At 34.8% G+C, this 19,091-nt stretch overlaps 1 protein-coding gene across 4 annotated transcripts in view; it reads left to right on the forward strand.

Annotated features, from left to right (window-relative positions):
• Nucleotides 1-19,091, forward strand: part of REV3L (REV3 like, DNA directed polymerase zeta catalytic subunit) — a 174,819-nt gene that overhangs the window by 93,110 nt on the left and 62,618 nt on the right. For all 4 annotated transcript variants that reach the window (XM_012753067.2, XM_012753064.2, XM_012753062.3 and 1 more), the window contains 5 exons: nt 2,029-2,148; nt 5,414-5,651; nt 8,514-8,656; nt 9,521-13,685; nt 17,677-18,581. In XM_012753067.2, the coding sequence (XP_012608521.1) occupies nt 2,029-2,148; nt 5,414-5,651; nt 8,514-8,656; nt 9,521-13,685; nt 17,677-18,581 (5,571 nt within the window). The remainder of the gene's footprint in view (nt 1-2,028; nt 2,149-5,413; nt 5,652-8,513; nt 8,657-9,520; nt 13,686-17,676; nt 18,582-19,091) is intronic.

The raw sequence follows: 19,091 nt of genomic DNA on the forward strand, positions 1-19,091 counted from the left end.
GACCTTGAGCAATCCACCCGTCTCGGCCTCCCAAAGAGCTAGGATTACAGACAGGCGTGAGCCACCGCGCCCGGCCCAGTTCAAGCATCTTTAAAGGCCATTTGGATTTCTCCATTTGGGAATTGCTTATTTATGTTCCTTGTTCATTTTCTATTAGTCCACTAGTCTTTTTCTTACTGATTTCAAGTTCTTTATATTTTCTAGGTATTAAACTTTTATCAATTACATTTACTATAGAGATATTTTCTCTCCATCTAGACTTGTCCTATAGAAATCTTTAGAATAATATCAGCTTCTTTTCCCTTCTTTTTTTTTTTTTTTTTTTTTTTTTTTTTTTTTTTTTTTTTTTTTTTTTTTTTTTCTTAAGTCAACAGAATATCATAGCATTCCCTTCTTTTTTTAAAATTTATTTTTATTTTTAGTGTTTTGCATGTCTTTAGTTTTAATGTTGAGTTTACCAATATTCCTTTATGGTTTGGTTTTTGTACCTGGCTTATGGGTTCTTCCCTACTCTGATACAATAAAAATTTTCTCTTAAGTATTCACCGTAAGACTTGTGTGCTTATAATTTGTTTTTTCACATTTAGGTCTTTAATTCATCTGAAATTTTACTTTTATAAATAGTGAGGATTTAATTGTATCTAGTGAGCTAGCTAGTTGTACAGACATACATATTAAATAGTGTTTTCTTCCACACTGAATTCCCCCATCTCTGTCATTTTCCCCTATGTTAATATCACGCTATTTTCATTACTATTAATTTATAAGATCTAGTCAGGGCAAATCTTTCCTTATTCTACTTCAAAATTGTCATGTCTACTCTTGATCCTGCCCTTCAATACATGAGTGGATCAATAAAATGTGGTATATGTATACCATGGAGTACTATTCAGCTATAAGAAACAACAGTGATATAGCACCTCTTATATTTTCCTGGATAGAGCTGGAACCCATTCTATTAAGTGAAGTATCCCAAGAATGGAAAAATAAGCACCACATGTACTCACCAACAAATTGGTATTAACTTATCAACACCTAAATGGACATATAGGAATAACATTTATCGGATGTCGGCGGGGGGTGGGGGATGAGTATATACATACATAATGAATGCTATGTGCACCAACAGGGGGATGGACACACTTGAAGCTCTGACTGGGGGAGGGGGAGGCAAGGGCAATATATGTAACTTTAACATTTGTACCTCCACAATATGCTGGGGGTGGGGGGAGCTATTCCATGAGTTAATTTTACAACCAGAGTGTTTTGTTTCTGTGAAGAATCCTGTTGGGATTTTATTGGGAATTCATTGAATCTGTAGGTTGGTTTGAGAACATTTTTGTCTTCTGTATCAAATTGTCTCATCTATGAACATGATATATTTCTCATTTGTTTGGTATGTAGTCATTTTATCTCCTAATATTATGTGCTTTCTATTGTCTGTCTTTCCTGTATGGCTGGATTATAATATGGGATTCATTTTATCTTTGTTCTTAAAATTATATAATCCTTCTGTGTATTAGACCTGCTATAAAAATCACATGTTGAAAGATTAATATTTTTAGATAATGAACTGAAAGCTTTCTGAGAAATATAAAATTAAGGAAAATGAATTTATTTGGTTTTGAGCCATAGAGAATAAAGAGTTTTATTATTCAAATAAGATAGTTTGTCCTTTTTTCCCCTTTGTATATTTTAACATGCAGTCAATTTTATCAGAGTAATATAACTATCTCACATACTAGGTAGGATTGGAGAGGCTATAGAGATTGTAAATGTCTGGTGTTACATAGATTCAGGGTTTTTTTTTTTGTTTTGTTTTGTTTTTATTGATCCATGTGACTGCTTAGATATCTCTGTGGCTTTTTATTAGATTTTATTACATTTTTATTTATTTTTATATTATTAACACTTCAAAATTTTAAATAGGTTTATGTTGTAATGCTTCCTAATTTACACAAATTTTAAGCAATGAATTTGAGATTTAGGCCACTGCTTCAGTGTTTCTGTATTCTTTGTCATCTTAAGGTCACATTAGACACAAAGTGGAGGAAGCCCTTATTAATGAAGAAGCAATTTTGAACCTCATGGAAAATAGTCAGACTTTTCAGCCTTTGACCCAAAGACTGAGTGAGTCACCAGTTTTCAGTAAGTAACAGTCCTACTATAAATTTAAAGGATTTTAAATCAGTGAAAGTGTGTGTTGTGAGAAGGGGTATTTTTTCTTTGATTTGAAGACATTAATGTTGAATGTTAAATAAATACTATATATAAAAATGAAACATTGCATTAAATTAAGTAGCTTTGTTTTTTTATTTTCTACACAGCTTTTTCTAAAAAATAATTGTGAAAAAATAATTTTTTAAAATTTTACTTTGGGAGAAAGCCATATTGCTTTAGAGGAAAAATGCACTTATTTTGAATTAATATTCTCCAAAGTTAAGTACACTAATAAACACTATAATTGGTTATTTTTTGGCAACTATCAGAAATCTCACTGGACAATTTCTTTCAGCCATTTTTTTTTTAAGAAACAAGAGTCTTGCTCTGTCATCAAGGCTGAAATACAGTGATATGAGATAGCTCACTACAGCTTGAACTCCTGGACTCAAGTGATCCTCCTGCCTCAGCTTCCCTAGTACCTGGGACTAGAGATGTGTACCACCACAGCCAGCTATTTTTTTTTTTTTTTTTAAGAAACAAGGTCTTGCTATGTTGCCCAGGCTGATCTCAAGCTCCTGGCCTCAAGTGATTCTCCCACCTCAGTCTCCTGAGTCACCAGAATTACAGGCGTGAGCCATTGTGCCCAGCATCAGGCCATTAATTTTTGGCTAGCTTAGCACATCACAGTTATTGTTGAATGTTTTTGCATCACCCTAAATATTTTTTCCTTAACATCATAAACCATTTACAAGGTTTCTTTTCAATAATTTAACCTAACTTACTGACATCTTTTACAGAAATTTATTTGGTATTTTGTTGCATAAAGTGAGTTATTATTAAGCTTCATGCCTCTTGTTTTGCTTGAAGTAGTGATTTTATGTTTCTTTCCTTTCTCACTTTCTATTTTTCATTTTTATGGCACGAAATATCCCAGCTCAATGTAATGTCCTCTGTTATTTACATTTTCATCTGAATGGAACATAAATTGACTGATTGTGAATAATACCAAAATTATTGTACACACTCATATTTCAAAAACATTTTAAACAGGGGTAGGGAACTTTTTCTTTTTTCTTTTTTATTGTACATATTTATGGGATACATAGTGATGTTTCAACTCATATAATGTATGGTGATCAGATCAGGGTCATTAACATGTCCATACACTTCTAGGCTCAGGGGAACCTCCCCACCTCAGTCTCCTAAGTAGCTAGGACTATAGGGGTGTGCCACCGCATCTGTGTTTTCTTTTTTAAATGAGTGGCCACATGCAGAAATAAATCATACTAAGAACACATTAAAAAATTAATTTTAGGTTTACAATCTAAAATGTTCTTATTTCTCCATTTGAACAAATCAATGTATATACCAAAGTATTTAAATGATATTCTAGTTATAAAAAGTAAACAGTTAAGAGAGGGACATAGAAAAGGTTAAGGAATTTAAAAAGAGAGTTAGAGAAGCATATCCCTATTTCATTGCATCAGACAAAGATATCATTAGCAGATATAATTCCACCTTGCTTAAGGTTATAAAAAAGCAATCTCAATGTTATCAAAAATCTGAGAAGAAAATGTCTATAATCCATTTCCTACTAATTGTTTTAGAGTATAAGGCAGAAAAAACAAATTCTAATTCTAGGTTTCAGAAATGGATCCTTGCCAAAATGGCTCTTATAAGCAAATATTTTCATTTTGTGTTGCATTGGGTAGCATGACTGAACCAATTTCTTTAATGTCAACAAAGAAAACCTAAAACTTGATATTTTAGTGAATGAGGAATGTATTACCTTACTTACAGAGAAAATAGTTGTGTAGTAGATTACAACATATCTCCATCTTCCTAATCTTTTTTTAAAATAACTGCTTTATTGAGATATAATTCACATACCATAAAATTTACCTTTTGTTATATACAATGCAGTGATTTTTAGCATATTCATGGAGTTTTGCAACCATTACCACTATCTAATTTTAGAACATTTTCATCACCCCAAAAAGAGACCCTGAACCCATTAGCATTTACTCCCCAGTCTTCCTCTAAGCCCCTGGCAACCACTTATTTATTTTCTCTTTTGCTGGATTTACCTATTTGGGACATTTCATATAAATGGAATCATATAATATATAGCCTTTGTATCTGGCTGCTTTGATTTAGCATTTTTTCAAAGTTTGTCCATGTTGTAGCATCTATCAGTATTTTATTCCTTTTTCTTGCTGAATGGTATTCCATCATATGGATAATATACATTTTGTTTATTTATTCAGCAGTTGTTGGATATTTGGGTTGTTTCCACTTTCTGGGCTATTATGAATAATGCTACTATCATTCATGCACAGGTTTTTGTGTGGACATATGTTTTGTATTCTCTTGGATATATATGTAAAAGTGGCATTGCTGGGTTATATGGTAACTCTGTTTAACATTTTGAGGAACAACCATTTTATAATCTGACCACCCATGTATGAGAATTCCAATTTCTTTATATCCTTGCCAACACTTGATATTATCTATCTTTTTGATTTGAGCAATCCTAACATGTATGAAGTGGTTTTATATGTATAGTATAATACTATTGACCATTTTTAAAGCTCTCTTGTATTTTCCAACTACATATTTCATTTGACTATTCTGTGAACTAAATAAAACTTAAGTGTGGGGTAAGATGTTTACATGTATAGTTTTTAAGGTACTTCCTTAGCATTAATTCATATGTTTATTATATGTTTTGTATTTATTTTTAATACTTTTGACCATGTTTGGTTTACTGCTCCTCAAGCTTAAATGTGTACTAAGATCTGAGCTTATTAAAATGCAAATTCCTGCCAGGTGCAATGGCATGACCTGTAGTCCCAGCTATGCTGGAGGCTGGGGTAGGAGAATTGCTTGAGCCCAGGAGTTCAAGGCCATCCTGGGCAATATAGCAAGACCCCAATATGTTAAATAAATAAATACAAGAAAATACAAATTTTGGAGTCCTAACCTAGAAATTCTGATTCACTAGATGTATGATGGGGTCTGAGAATCTTATTTTTAATAATTGGACTAAATTATTCTAATGCAGATGATCCAAGGATCACTCTTTGATGAGAGAGCTACATGACACCCTGAGCCTTTGCACCAACTGTATTCTTTTAGCATCTGCCAGCATCTATGATGTTGTTACTTTATAATTGCTCCAATAATTGAATTGTTGGATTATTTAGAAATTTTAAGTTACTTGTTAGTGATTGCTTCACTTATTTTATAGTGGACAGCAGTCCTGATGAGGCTCTGGTACATCTTCTTGCTGGTTTGGAAAGTGATGGATATCAGGGGGAAAGAAATAGGATGCCATCACCATGTCACTCCTTTGGAAATAATAAATATCCCCAAAATAGTGATGATGAAGAAAATGAACCACAGATTGAAAAAGAGGAAATGGAGCTTAGTTTGGTGATGTCCCAGAGATGGGACAGCAATATAGAAGAACATTGTGCCAAAAAGAGGTAATTTTTTAGTTATTTCAGGTATTTTAATAACTTTCTTTTGTCATTATTGTTCTTTAATAAGAAATTATTTCCTTATAGACTAAATTGATTTCTTTTAAATCTCTTTTAAGTAGTGGTTTGTTTTTCATATGACATATATTTTGTATTCTAAGCAAAATAAAGTAGTCCTACATTTAAAAAGATTAACCTAACTTTTATAAGTCATCTATTTATATATGCAGTGAGAGTGATAAATGCGGCAAAATCAAAGTGCCTCCTTATCTCAGAACTTGAAAAAAAGAGTGGTTCTGATAGTTATACTGTTGTGAATTGGAGCAAGAAGATACAGAGTCAGCTGAAGATGAGGAATTGCTTCCAGGTCTGATTATACTGAAGGAATTAGATATTAAAAATTAATAAATAAAAGAGTCCCAGAAGCAAACACTGGTATTCTGTTTTGTTTCTCAAAATAAATGATTAAGGCCGGGCGCGGTGGCTCACGCCTGTAATCCTAGCACTCTGGGAGGCCGAGGCGGGCGGATTGCTTGAGGTTGGGAGTTCGAAACCAGCCTGAGCGAGACCCCGTCTCTACTAAAAATAGAAAGAAATTAATTGACCAACTAAAAATATATATACAAAAAATTAGCCGGGCATGGTGGTGCATGCCTGTAGTCCCAGCTACTTGGGAGGCTGAGGCAGGAGGATCGCTTGAGCCCAGGAGTTTGAGGTTGCTGTGAGCTAGGCTGACGCCACGGCACTCACTCTAGCCAGGGCAACAAAAGTGAGACTCTGTCTCAAAAAAAAATAATAAATTAAAAAAAAAAAATAAATGATTAAGATGGCATTGTGATTTTCTAAATCAGTCTCTGTGAACTTGACTGATTTGATTCTGCCCATGAGCTGTATGCTCCGTGTATAGAAAAAAATTAAGCCTCTGAACCTGAAAGACTCAGTATCCTTCTCCTAAAAGTCCCTGTTTGAAATTTTCATCCCCAAAGCCATTAATGAAAGGTGAAAGGGTAATCTATGAATTCAATATTCATTTGTATATAACATAGGTTTTTATTTTTCTACTTAATTGTGATATGAAAATCTTCAGATATGATGTTATATTCTGTTCTCTAACATAGTCTCTACTATAATAATCAGCTTATTCCATGATTAAATTCATGCTTGTGTGTTCATTGACTAAACCAATTCTGTGAAAATCATGCCCAGTTTAACCTTGGTTAAAAAAACTTAACATATATTAGAGAGAAATTGAATAGTAAAAGCATATTGTCTAGAAAAGGAATTATTAATTCTACTTTGTATAGTGGGTACTATATCCTGCCCTAAGTACTATATTTTAAGTATACTAAGAAAGTAAAGGAAAAGGAAAGGAGAGGAAGAAAACTAGAAGGATATGTGAAGACTGGCACTTTTGAAGAACATTTGAATAGAGAATGTTTGGTTTAATTAGAGGAGTTATGAGACAGGTAATAAATGTCTTCATATATTTTAAAGGTTATCCTTTGGAAAATGGCATAGACCTCCTCTGTAGGGCTACAGAGAACAAAAGCAGGAATAATGTATGGAAGTTGAAAAGAAAGATTTTGTGTAATGTAGGAAGACAGTACTAACAATTAGAGTCATTAACAATGGAAAGATTACCCTGGAAGGCAGCAAGCCCCTTACACAGAGAATATAAAAGCAGAGATTGTGTCAGGTCTGTTTAAATTGGATTTTTGCATTGGGTAGCAAGTTGGACTAAATGACCTCTGATAACTCTTTCAGATCTTAAGGGAATGATTTTATGACAAATTGTGATTTGGAAAGGCTTAATGGAGAAACTGTTCCATGTATAATACAGGGATATTATTTTCAAATTTTTGAAAGAGACCTGAGAAAGAAAAAATTATGTATGGATAGGAAGAAAGTTTGCCTGTCCAGATAAAAGGGAAAGTATAAAGTTAGTATAAATATGAGATGAATCTTAAGAAACTGTCTGGACTTCACTGTCCATCTGAATTTCTCAATAACCGTACTTTGTAGTCACTGTCATATTGACTCAATACCTTTCCTACTTCCTAGCCCCTCTCTGATCCCTGATGTTTTCTCTTCAGCCCCAACCTTTTTCTAATTCAGAATGTAGTGGTTGTATATTTATGGAGACTTATTAAAATATGCTAGACCTTTTTAGAGAGTACTGATTTCTCACTCAAGCTATATGTGTACATCTAAGGATAGGATGAAAGGGATAATATAAGGAAGAACATAGGCCGGGCACGGTGGCTCACGCCTGTAATCCTAGCTCTCTGGGAGGCCAAGGCGGGCGGATTGCTCAAGGTCAGGAGTTCGAAACCAGCCTGAACAAGAGCAAGACCCCGTCTCTACTATAAATAGAAAGAAATTAATTGGCCAACTAATATATATAGAAAAAATTAGCCGGGCATGGTGACACATGCCTGTAGTCCCAGCTACTCGGGAGGCTGAGGCAGGAGGATCGCTTGAGCCCAGGAGTTGGAGGTTGCTGTGAGTGAGGCTGATGCCACGGCACTCACTCTAACCGAGGCAACAAAGTGAGACTCTGTCTCAAAAAAAAAAAAAAAAAAGGAAGAACATGATTAGATATGATAATCCAGAATATTATGGAGCTATAAATGCAGGAATTATGGTATTTTCTAGCTCACATAAAGGGATTCTAGTCTATTTATAATAACTTCTTGCAGGTACTATAGTAAGACATATTAATAAAGCAAAGTAAATCTCTTTTAAAGTTATAATTTTCAAATCCTTTTTAGCGTTTTACTATTATAGAGTCAAATTAGACAAATTACTTGCATTTGAGATGCTCTTTCCTAATGATTATACCCACCAATGAATTTTAATATTCTCTAGATCACTGTGCAGAAATACCCACAGAAGTTCAACGGAAGATGAAGACTCATCTTCAGAAGAAGAAATGGAATGGAGTGATAACAGTTTGCTTCTAGCCAATCTTTCTATACCTCAGTTAGATGGAACTGCAGATGAAAATAGTGGTAAGTAAACAGATCTACTTGTGAGCAGTTGGTTATTTAGGGGCTAAAAATATATTTGATTTTGAAACTATAACCATACTTCCTATATAGTTAGTTAAGTGAGGCTATAGTGATACTTCTTTATTTTTTTTTTCAAGATTAACTTTTTTATTAATTAAAAAACCCAGAAATACAGTGACTACATAAATAAGTACCATATTGAGGTACATGTCCTGTGAGAAGAGTGAAAGAGTAATACTGTTATGTTACTCTTAACTTGTTTACATGAGTTAACTAGAAAATGGCTACAACTGCTAAATGGTGCTTATGGTCTTTGTTGTTCCAAGTGCTTATGATACAAATAAATACACAAGAAAAAGAGGCCAAGCCACCTGTAGTTAATAAAGATGCTTCTTTTGAAAGAATGTAGATATATATGATTCTTTCTCATTTCTAAGAGGATATAACATTTGTTAATCACTGATTTCAAGCTTCATAAACTTTAATCAGTTTATCATGTTAACATTTAAGTAGCATAACAAACTGTAAGAAGTTTGCTCATCTTAATTTGAAGTGATAATGTAAAGGAGCATGAAAAAATTTTAAGGTGACAATATTTTCCCTTTATTCCCCTAAAGGCACTGAATATTTATATAATCTATTTCTGATCAAATGAATATGTATTTAAAATAATTTTAACTAACTCTTGATCGTTTAGGTTATTATCTTAATGATAGGAGTGACCTTTTTGTTAAGGTAACTGTTTTAAACATACAAACTTAGCTTTATATAATATCTTTTATAGTGATAGTATTTTAGTATGGGAAAATATTTCAAAAATTAAAAGAGTAGAATGAAATAAATGCATTTTTTCCCTTATTCCAGACAATCCATTGAACAATGAAAATTCTAGAACCCACTCTTCTGTGATTGCAACAAGCAAGCTATCAGTAAAACCCTCCATCTTTCACAAAGATGCTGCTACATTAGAACCCCCATCTTCTGCTAAGATTACCTTTCAGTGTAAACACACAAGTGCCCTTTCTTCCCATGTTTTGAACAAGGAAGATTTAATTGAAGACCTTTCACAGCCAAACAACATAGAAAAAGGTCTAGATAATTCAGTCACTTCTTTTACAAATGAAAGCACTTACTCTATGAAATACCCTGGATCTTTAAGCAGTACTGTTCATTCAGAAAATTCTCATAAAGAGAGTAATAAGAAAGATATCCTCCCAGTATCTTCCTGTGAAACTAGTGTTTTTGATTATGATGAAGATATTCCATCTGTTACAAGACAAGTACCAAGTAGAAAGTATACAAACATTAGAAAGATTGAAAAGGATGCCCCTTTTATACATATGCACCGTCACCCTAATGAGAATACATTGAGCAAAAACTCTTTCAACTTTTCTGACTTAAGTCATTCAAAAAATAAATTATCCTCTGAAGGAAATGAAAAAGGAAACAGCACAGCTTTGAATAGTTTATTCCCTTCGCCATTTACTGAAAATTGTGAATTGCTATCATGCTCAGGAGAGAATAGAACTATGGTACATTCTCTTAGTAGCATTGCTGATGAAAGTGGACTAAATAAACTTAAAATTAGATATGAAGAATTTCAAGAACATAAAACAGAAAAACCAAGCCTCAGCCAGCAAGCAGCACATTATATGTTTTTTCCCAGTGTTGTTCTTTCTAATTGTCTCACTAGACCACAGAAACTGTCTCCTGTCACTTATAAACTACAACCTGGCAATAGACCATCCCGATTAAAACTGAGTAAAAAGAAACTTGTAAGTCATCAGGAGCCTTCTACCAAAAGTAATGAGACTAGATCCACAAAAGATAACTGTATACAAAATAATTCTTGTAATAATAATCCTGAGAAGGATAATGTATTGGCCAGTGATTTAATTAAAACCACTCGTGGAGCTTTTGAAACTAAAACACCTACAGATGGTTTGATAGACTGTCACTTTGGAGATGGAAGCTTAGAAACTGAGCAATCCTTTGGACTGTATGGAAATAAATATACACTTAGAGCCAAACGCAAGGTAAATTATGAGACCGAAGATAGTGAGTCAAGTTTTGTGACACACAACTCAAAAATTAGCCTACCTCATCCTGTGGAAATTGGTGACAGTTTAGATGGAACTCTCAAATCTCGAAAACGAAGAAAAATGTCTAAAAAGCTGCCTCCTGTCATTATAAAGTATATTATTATTAACAGATTTAGAGGAAGAAAAAATATGCTTGTGAAGCTAGGAAAAATAGACTCTAAAGAAAAACAAGTAACATTAACAGAGGAAAAAATAGAACTATATAAAAAGCTTGCACCTTTGAAGGATTTTTGGCCAAAAGTTCCTGACTCCCCTGCAACCAAATATCCCATTTATCCACTAACACCAAAGAAAAGTCACAGAAGAAAGTCAAAACATAAGTCTGCTAAGAAAAAAACTGGTAAGCAACAAAGGACAAATAGTGAAAATATTAAAAGAACTTTGTCTTTCAGAAAAAAACGGTCACATGCTATTCTTTCTCCTCCTTCACCATCTTATAATGCTGAAACCGAAGACTGTGACTTGAATTATTGCGATGTTATGTCTAAACTAGGTTTTCTTTCTGAGAGAAGCACAAGTCCCATAAATTCCTCTCCACCTCGCTGCTGGTCTCCCACAGATCCAAGAGCTGAAGAAATTATGGCTGCTGCAGAAAAAGAAGCAATGCTTTTTAAGGGTCCCAATGCATATAATAGTAAGACTGTTAATTCCCGTATAGGAAAAAATAGTCGAGCGAGAGCGCAGGTTAAGAAATCAAAAGCAAAGCTTATTAATCCCTCTGTAGTTACTAAGAAAAGGAACAAACGAAATCAGACAAATAAACTAGTAGATGATGGAAAAAAGAAACCAAGAGCAAAACAGAAACAAAAAACAAATGAGAAAGGTACATCAAGAAAGCACATAACACTTAAGGATGAAAAAATAAAATCTCAGTCTGGTGCTGAAGTTAAGTTTGTACTAAAACACCAGAATGTGTCTGAGCTCACAAACAGTTCTGGAGGCTCTCTACTTTTTAAACAGAAAGATGCACCACTAATAGGCTCTACTGTAGATCATCCTCTTTCTGCTCCCCTACCCACTGGAATTATTGCACAACAGAAGTTATCTGGATGCTTTTCTTCTTTCTTAGAAAGTAAGAAGTCTATAGATTTGCAAACGTTCCCCAGTTCACGAGATGATTTGCATCCATCAATTGTCTGTAATTCTGTAGGACCTGGAATCTCAAAAATTAATGTTCAGAGATCTCATAATCAAAGTACTATGTTCACTCTAAAAGAATCAGCCTTGATTCAAAAAAATATATTTGACCTTTCCAACCATTTGTCTCAGGTAGCACAGAATACACAGATATCTTCAAGTATAATGTCTCCAAAGACAGAAGATAATTCAAACATACAAAAAAACCATTTGTCATCTATTGGAAAGTTAAATGAATATCGCAATTCCCTAGAATCAAAGCCGGACCAGGCATATGCTCCTAATTTTTTGCATTGCAAAGATAGTCAGCAGCAGATTGTGTGCATGGCAGAACAGTCAAAGCACAGTGAAATTTGTTCTCCAGGAAATGCAGCTTCAGAGGAAAGCCAAATGCCTAATAATTGCTTTGTAACTTCCTTAAGAAGTCCAATCAAACAAATAGCATGGGAGCAAAAACAAAGAGGCTTTATTTTAGATATGTCAAATTTTAAACCTGAAAGGGTAAAACAAAGGTCATTGTCAGAAGCAATTTCACAAACTAAAGCACTTTCTCAGTGTAAAAATCGAAATGTGTCAACACATTCAGCATTTGGCGAAGGACAGTCTGGACTGGCAGTTCTAAAAGAATTGTTACAAAAAAGACAGCAGAAAGCACAAAATGCAAATATTATGCAAGACCCATTACCTAATAAACATCAACCAAACAAAAATATTTCTGGTTCCCTTGAACATAACAAAGCAAATAAAAGGACACGATCAGTAACATCTCCAAGAAAACCTCGAACTCCCAGAAGTACAAAAGCTAAAGAAAAAGTTCCCAAACTTCTAAAAGTAGACTCTCTAAATTTACAAAACTCTAGCCAGTTGGATAACTCTCTATCAGATGATAGTCCCATCTTTTTTTCAGACCCAGGTTTTGAAAGTTGTTATTCACTTGAAGATAGCTTATCTCCTGAACATAATTATAATTTTGATATTAACACAATAGGTCAGACTGGATTTTGTAGCTTTTATTCTGGAAGTCAGTTTGTCCCAGCTGATCAGAATTTGCCTCAAAAGTTCTTAAGTGATGCTGTTCAGGATCTTTTTCCAGGACAAGCTATAGAAAAAAATGAGTTTTTAAGTCACGACAACCAGAAGTCTGATGAAGATAAGCATCATGTCTCAGACTCAACCTCGTGGATTAGATCTGGTACTTTAAGTCCTGAACTTTTTGAGAAATCATCCATGGATAGCAATGAGAATCATCGGCACAACCAGTGGAAAACTAGCTTTCATCCTCTTACAACTCGGTCTAATTCAATAATGGATTCTTTCTGTGTTCAGCAGGCAGAGGCCTGTCTAAATGAAAAATCCAGATTGAATAGGAGTTCTGTAAGCAAAGAAGTGTTTCTTAGCCTCCCACAGCCAAGCAATTCAGACTGGATTCAAGGTCACACCAGAAAAGAAATGGGACAGTCTCTTGACTCAGTTAATACCTCTTTTACTACAATACTCTCCTCCCCTGATGGTGAACTTGTGGATGTAGCCTCTGAAGATTTAGAACTGTATGTTTCAAGAAACAATGACATGTTGACACCAACTCCTGATAGTTCACCAAGGTCTACCAGCTCTCCTTCACAATCTAAAAATGGCAGTTTCACCCCTCGAACTGCTCACATTCTAAAACCACTTATGTCCCCACCAAGTAGGGAAGAAATTATGGCAACTTTGTTGGATCATGACCTTTCTGAAACTGTTTACCAGGAACCATTTTGCAGTAATCCTTCTGATGTACCAGAAAAGCCCAGGTAATCAGAATTTTTTTCCCTTGGGTCACTCTGAATAATTGTGTATAATATTTGATAATTGACTACTAGTTTTCTGTCTGTGATACTGCATTTGTAAGCATATCATTGTGAAAACTATTCGTAATTACAGACTTTATTAAGAAATTTCACAAACTAAGTGGATGGTTGCTCCTGGAGAAATTTAAGTTGATGAGTATTGGACTTGGATCTACTATTATTTAGTACCATGTCTCCCTTAAGGATTAGAGGTGCTCACTCTAATTAGATGCAAGATTAAGAAGGATGTCATGATACTTCAAAAGTATTACAATGATCATCTTATAAGTAGTGTTTTTTAAATGTTAAACTTCATTTTTTAAAACATGTTTGAAAATGAGTATACATATGCATTTAAGTACTCCTATGATATGTCTCTAAATGAAGATTATTTTTTTTAAGTTGTTTCTACTGTAAACCTCTTTCTTTCCATGTGGTTTCACATCTTGAGTCATATTGTTAGTATTGTTAGTTTATAAAGTTATTAGGGGTGCAAATGGGCTTTGGTTTCCCTTATCTCCTTTCAAGAATCTTTTCACAGAATTGATAGACAAACAGACACACACACACACACACACACACACACACACGTGCGCCCGCACACACGGTAAATAGTAAAATGGGAATCAGTACTGGTTTATCAATCAGTAGTTGAGTAGTTGTGCTATCCCACCTTTATCACCAAGTTAGGGTATATCTGATAAGAGCTAAATTGGAAAACATGGCTTAATCCAGGAGGTTTAAATGATGGTTCTTGTTCCTGCCCAAGTGTCTGTGATCTTTTATACTTAACCAGTTGCAGAGAGAGACAGTTTAACTGTCTAGTCAGAAGCAGAAGAGGATGACTAAGACTGCTAAAGCAATCCCTGCTTTAGCCTAAATTGTGGAAAGAAGTATGACTAGCCAACTGGAGCAGAAGCAACACTGCATGTATACAGTGACCTGGAGCAATACCATGTTCCTAACTCTAGTGGGTGGGTGGGAGATACAATATGGATACATGTCATTATCATTTGTTCATGCCTATAGAACATAGCAAGCCAAGAGTAAACCCAAATGTAAACTGTGGACTTTGATTATGATGTGTCAAGGAAGGTTCATCATTTGTAACACACGTACCACTCTTGTGAGGGATGGTGATAATGGCTATGCATGCGTGGGGGCACACATATGAGAAATCTGTGTACCTTTCTTTCAGTTTTCCTGTGAACCTACAACTGCTTTAAAAAAACATGTCTTTTTTAAAAAGTTAAAATCAAAAAATCCCACAATGAATGTCAAGCCTTTACCCAACAGATTAGCAATAATTCCTGTAGTCCATTTTAAGAAAGGAGTGAGAATATGAGGTGATGGATATGTTAATTTGTTTCATTATAATAACCATTTTACTATATGTAACTATATACACATACATATGTATCTCATAACATCATATACCTTAAATACACATAATAAAATTTATTTTTAAAAAAGGAGATGAGAAAAGGTGACCAGATATGTAGAATAGATATTCCCTCTTATAGTGACTTAAAGTGAAGGGCAGAAACACTTTCTCCTGCTTCCTAGCACACAGGTTTGTTTTGTTTTGCTTAGAACCCACATAGGACTCTTTCTCTTTATTTCACTGCCAGAATATTTACAGTCTGTTCCTTAGACATTAGTTTCCATTATTTGGGGGCTTTGACTTTATCAGTAGTTATTATGGTATATTTTTTGATCAAACTATTTTTTTCTACCTCAGCCTTACATATTTTTTAAATTTTTAGTTAGCAAACTTATGTGCTAGTCATTAACTTTGTGTTGTTATTGTCCAACTTTGACACTTCTCCTGCAGCTAAAAGAAAAGGACAATAATTGTTTTTGAAAAACTATTTTAAAAATATGAAACTATGTATTCAATATAGAGAATCAGGAAATATAAAAGAAGAAATAAAAATCACACCATTTCTCTACCTGGTAACAGCCTCTATAATATTTTGATGTATTTTCTGTATTCTTAGTTTTTTATTTTTTTCCAATGTTTAAAATGTATAGTTTTTACTTTGTTTTTTTCTGTGAAGTATGGCCTTACTATAATCACAGTATTGTATCCAGATTACTCATTTAACATTATATGATATTATAAACATTTTTCAAATTTTGATATTCTTGAAGCATTATATTAATGGCTGCAGAATATTCTATCATGTATATATTATTGGAAAGAAAAACTGTATCCTCTTTTATTACTAGATAAATTATGTAATTAGTACTTCTTTATAATGTATTTATTTTGGAGTTTTTCCTTATAGCTCTAGAAGTAGGATTACTTAAAAATGTAAGCCTTTTGATATATATTATGAATTTTTCCCAGTGAGTTGTAGCAATTACCATGCTGCTGATAAGGTGCAAGAAAGCTGAATTTACACACCTCACCAATTCATTATCATTATTCTTGGCTTCTGTATCCTTGGTATTAGGGTTGGGTGTGATAACATGGTATGTGTACTCATTTCCTACAACAGAAATAATTCTGTTTTTAATTTTTCACATAGCCAGGGAGTGGGTACAGGGAAGGTGCTGGATGCTGGTTACAGAGTTAATAGGAGAGGCCAAAAACTTCCCAAATAAAGAGAACAAAGAACTTTGGTAAACCTGATGTTCCTCCTTCAGCTCCAAATCAGAAAACATGAATCCAGTTAATTGAGTTTTAATGACCAGGACATTTGGGGAATCATGCCTTAAGAGAAGTTATTTAAAAAAGCTGTCTTCATTCCATAATAGAGTTATCATGAGGAATAAAAAGTAGACTTATTTTATGTTGCTGCAATAGGTAGAAATAGTATGAATGGATTAGAGAAAGACAGGTTTCACTTAATATTTATAACTATTGGAAATTAAACCAGACTATCTTTTAATTAGTGATTCCCCATATATACATACATTAGTAGCATTTAAGGTATGCATCCTGTGGATTCTACCAACTCCTAAGTTCTTATGTTAGTGTTAAACCGTGCCATGTAAAGGGAACAAAGAATTAGGGTAATTTGCCTCAATTGTGTGTGATTTTTTTAATGTTTGAAAGCACTTGGGGGTGGGTTACAAAGATTCATTTAAATTGACTGGCTGGCCGGGCGCGGTGGCTCACGCCTGTAATCCTAGCTCTCTGGGAGGCCGAGACGGGCGGATTGCTCAAGGTCAGGAGTTTGAAACCAGCCTGAGCAAGAGCGAGACCTCGTCTCTACTATAAACAGAAAGAAATTAATTGGCCAACTAATATATATACAAAAAAATTAGCCGGGCATGGTGGCGCATGCCTGTAGTCCCAGCTACTTGGGAGGCTGAGGCAGGAGGATTGCTTGAGCCAGGAGTTTGAGGTTGCTGTGAGCTAGGCTGACGCCATGGCACTCACTCTAGCCTGGGCAACAAGTGAGACTCTGTCTCAAAAAATAAATAAATAAAAAATAAAAAAATAATAAATTGACTGGCTTTGCTAAATTACCATAGATCAGGGGTCCTCAAACTTTTTAAACATGGGGCAAGTTCACTGTCCCTCAGACCATTGCAGGGCCGGACTATAGTTTAAAAAAAACGATAACAAATTCCTATGCACAATGCACATATCTTATTTTGAAGTAAAAAAACAAATGGGCAAAAACACCCACGTGTGGCCCGCGGGCCGTAGTTTGAGGATGCCTGCTATAGATACTAGAGAATATAGGAAGAAGCAGTAGGTAAAATCCAGGGATATAGTCTTTAAGTTGATGTAGTAGTCATATACCTGTGAGGAAAAGCATATTGAGACTAAAGATAGAGGATACCTGCCTAAAATGGCAGGGAGGGCACTGTGGGGAGAAAGAGATGGGCATTTTTAAGACTCCAAAGTGGACTTTAAAAATCTCTAGGATAGGGAATTAAATATTTTAGAAATTGCTCTTTGAGACAAAACAGTTGTCCTAAAATATGTCGTTTATAGGGAGATTGGTGGACGGCTTCTCATGGTGGAAACTCGACTTCCAAATGATCTGGCTGAGTTTGAGGGAGACTTTTCCTTGGAAGGACTTCATCTGTGGAAAACTGCATTCTCAGCAATGACTCAGAATCCAAGACCAGGGTCACCCCTTCGCAATGGCCCAGGAATTGTCAATAAAGGGTCAAGTAATAGCCATAAAATGGTTGAAGATAAAAAAATTGTGATTATGCCTTGCAAATGTGCCCCAAGTAGACAACTGGTTCAAGTGTGGCTTCAAGCCAAAGAAGAATATGAACGTTCCAAGAAACTTCCTAAAATTGAGCCAAGTGGAGTAAAATCTGCTGAGAACTTTAGCTCTTCAGTTAACCCAGATGACAAATCTGTAATGCCACCAAAAGTAGATGTAAGTCCACATATACTCCCCACTACAGCACATACCGAGGAAGATGTTGATAATTCTCAGATTGTTTTACAAGTACCAACCACAGGATGCAGTCAAACTGCAAGTGAAAATCAGATACTACCACCAGTTGCTTCTGCAAGTGATCCTGAGAAAGATGAAGATGATGATAACTATTATGTTAGTTATAGTCCTCCTGGTTCTCCAGTAATTCCCCCTTGGCAACAAGCAACATCCCCAGATTCCAGAGCATTAAATAGAGATGATAGACCCTCATCACCAGTAGAGAACCTACGTTCTTTGGCTGTTGAGAATTTCTTAAAGCCAATAAAAAATAGTATACAGAAGAGCCCCTGCAGTGAGCCTCGGGAACGTCTAGTGATATCTCCAATTAACGCTAGGGCAAGAACAGGGAAATGTGAATCACTTTGCCTTCATAGTACACCAGTCATACAGAGAAAACTGGAAAGGCTTCCTGAAGTAACTGACCTTAGCCCTTTATCAACAGGTAAGTGTATAGATATAATTGTTCTTCAAAGATGAAGACATTAGACTGTGCAATGAAAAATCTGAGCTTTTAAGTGAAGTTAAGGCTCAGCAAATAAAAAGTTGCTATTTTGTCATGTCTTGGAAAGTCATCATATGGAAACTTTTTCATCTTTCTGCTGTGAAATCTACTTATTTTGCTTCATCCTATCTTCCTGCCTTGTAGGAAAAGGCAGGAGCCCTCTCAGAAGCCTTACCTTTTCAAGTTGATTTTTCCCATTAGCTTTTTACACATACCCAAGCCTCTCGCACCTAGAAACAAAAACCTCCCTTGACCTCAAATGTCCAGCCAAATTCTCTTTCTCCTCCCCTTCAAAACCAATTTCTTAAACAGTTTCTCCAGTTTAACAACTACATTTAGTTGACTTCTACTCATTTCTTAGCCCACTCTAAACTGAATTCCCCCCCCCCACCCCTGCCCCATTCCACCACTATGGCTCTTGTATAGATTCCGGATAAACTTCTGGTAGCT

This window comes from Microcebus murinus, chromosome 5 (assembly GCF_040939455.1).
Source record: "Microcebus murinus isolate Inina chromosome 5, M.murinus_Inina_mat1.0, whole genome shotgun sequence".
In the NCBI taxonomy this organism is placed as follows: domain Eukaryota; kingdom Metazoa; phylum Chordata; class Mammalia; order Primates; family Cheirogaleidae; genus Microcebus; species Microcebus murinus.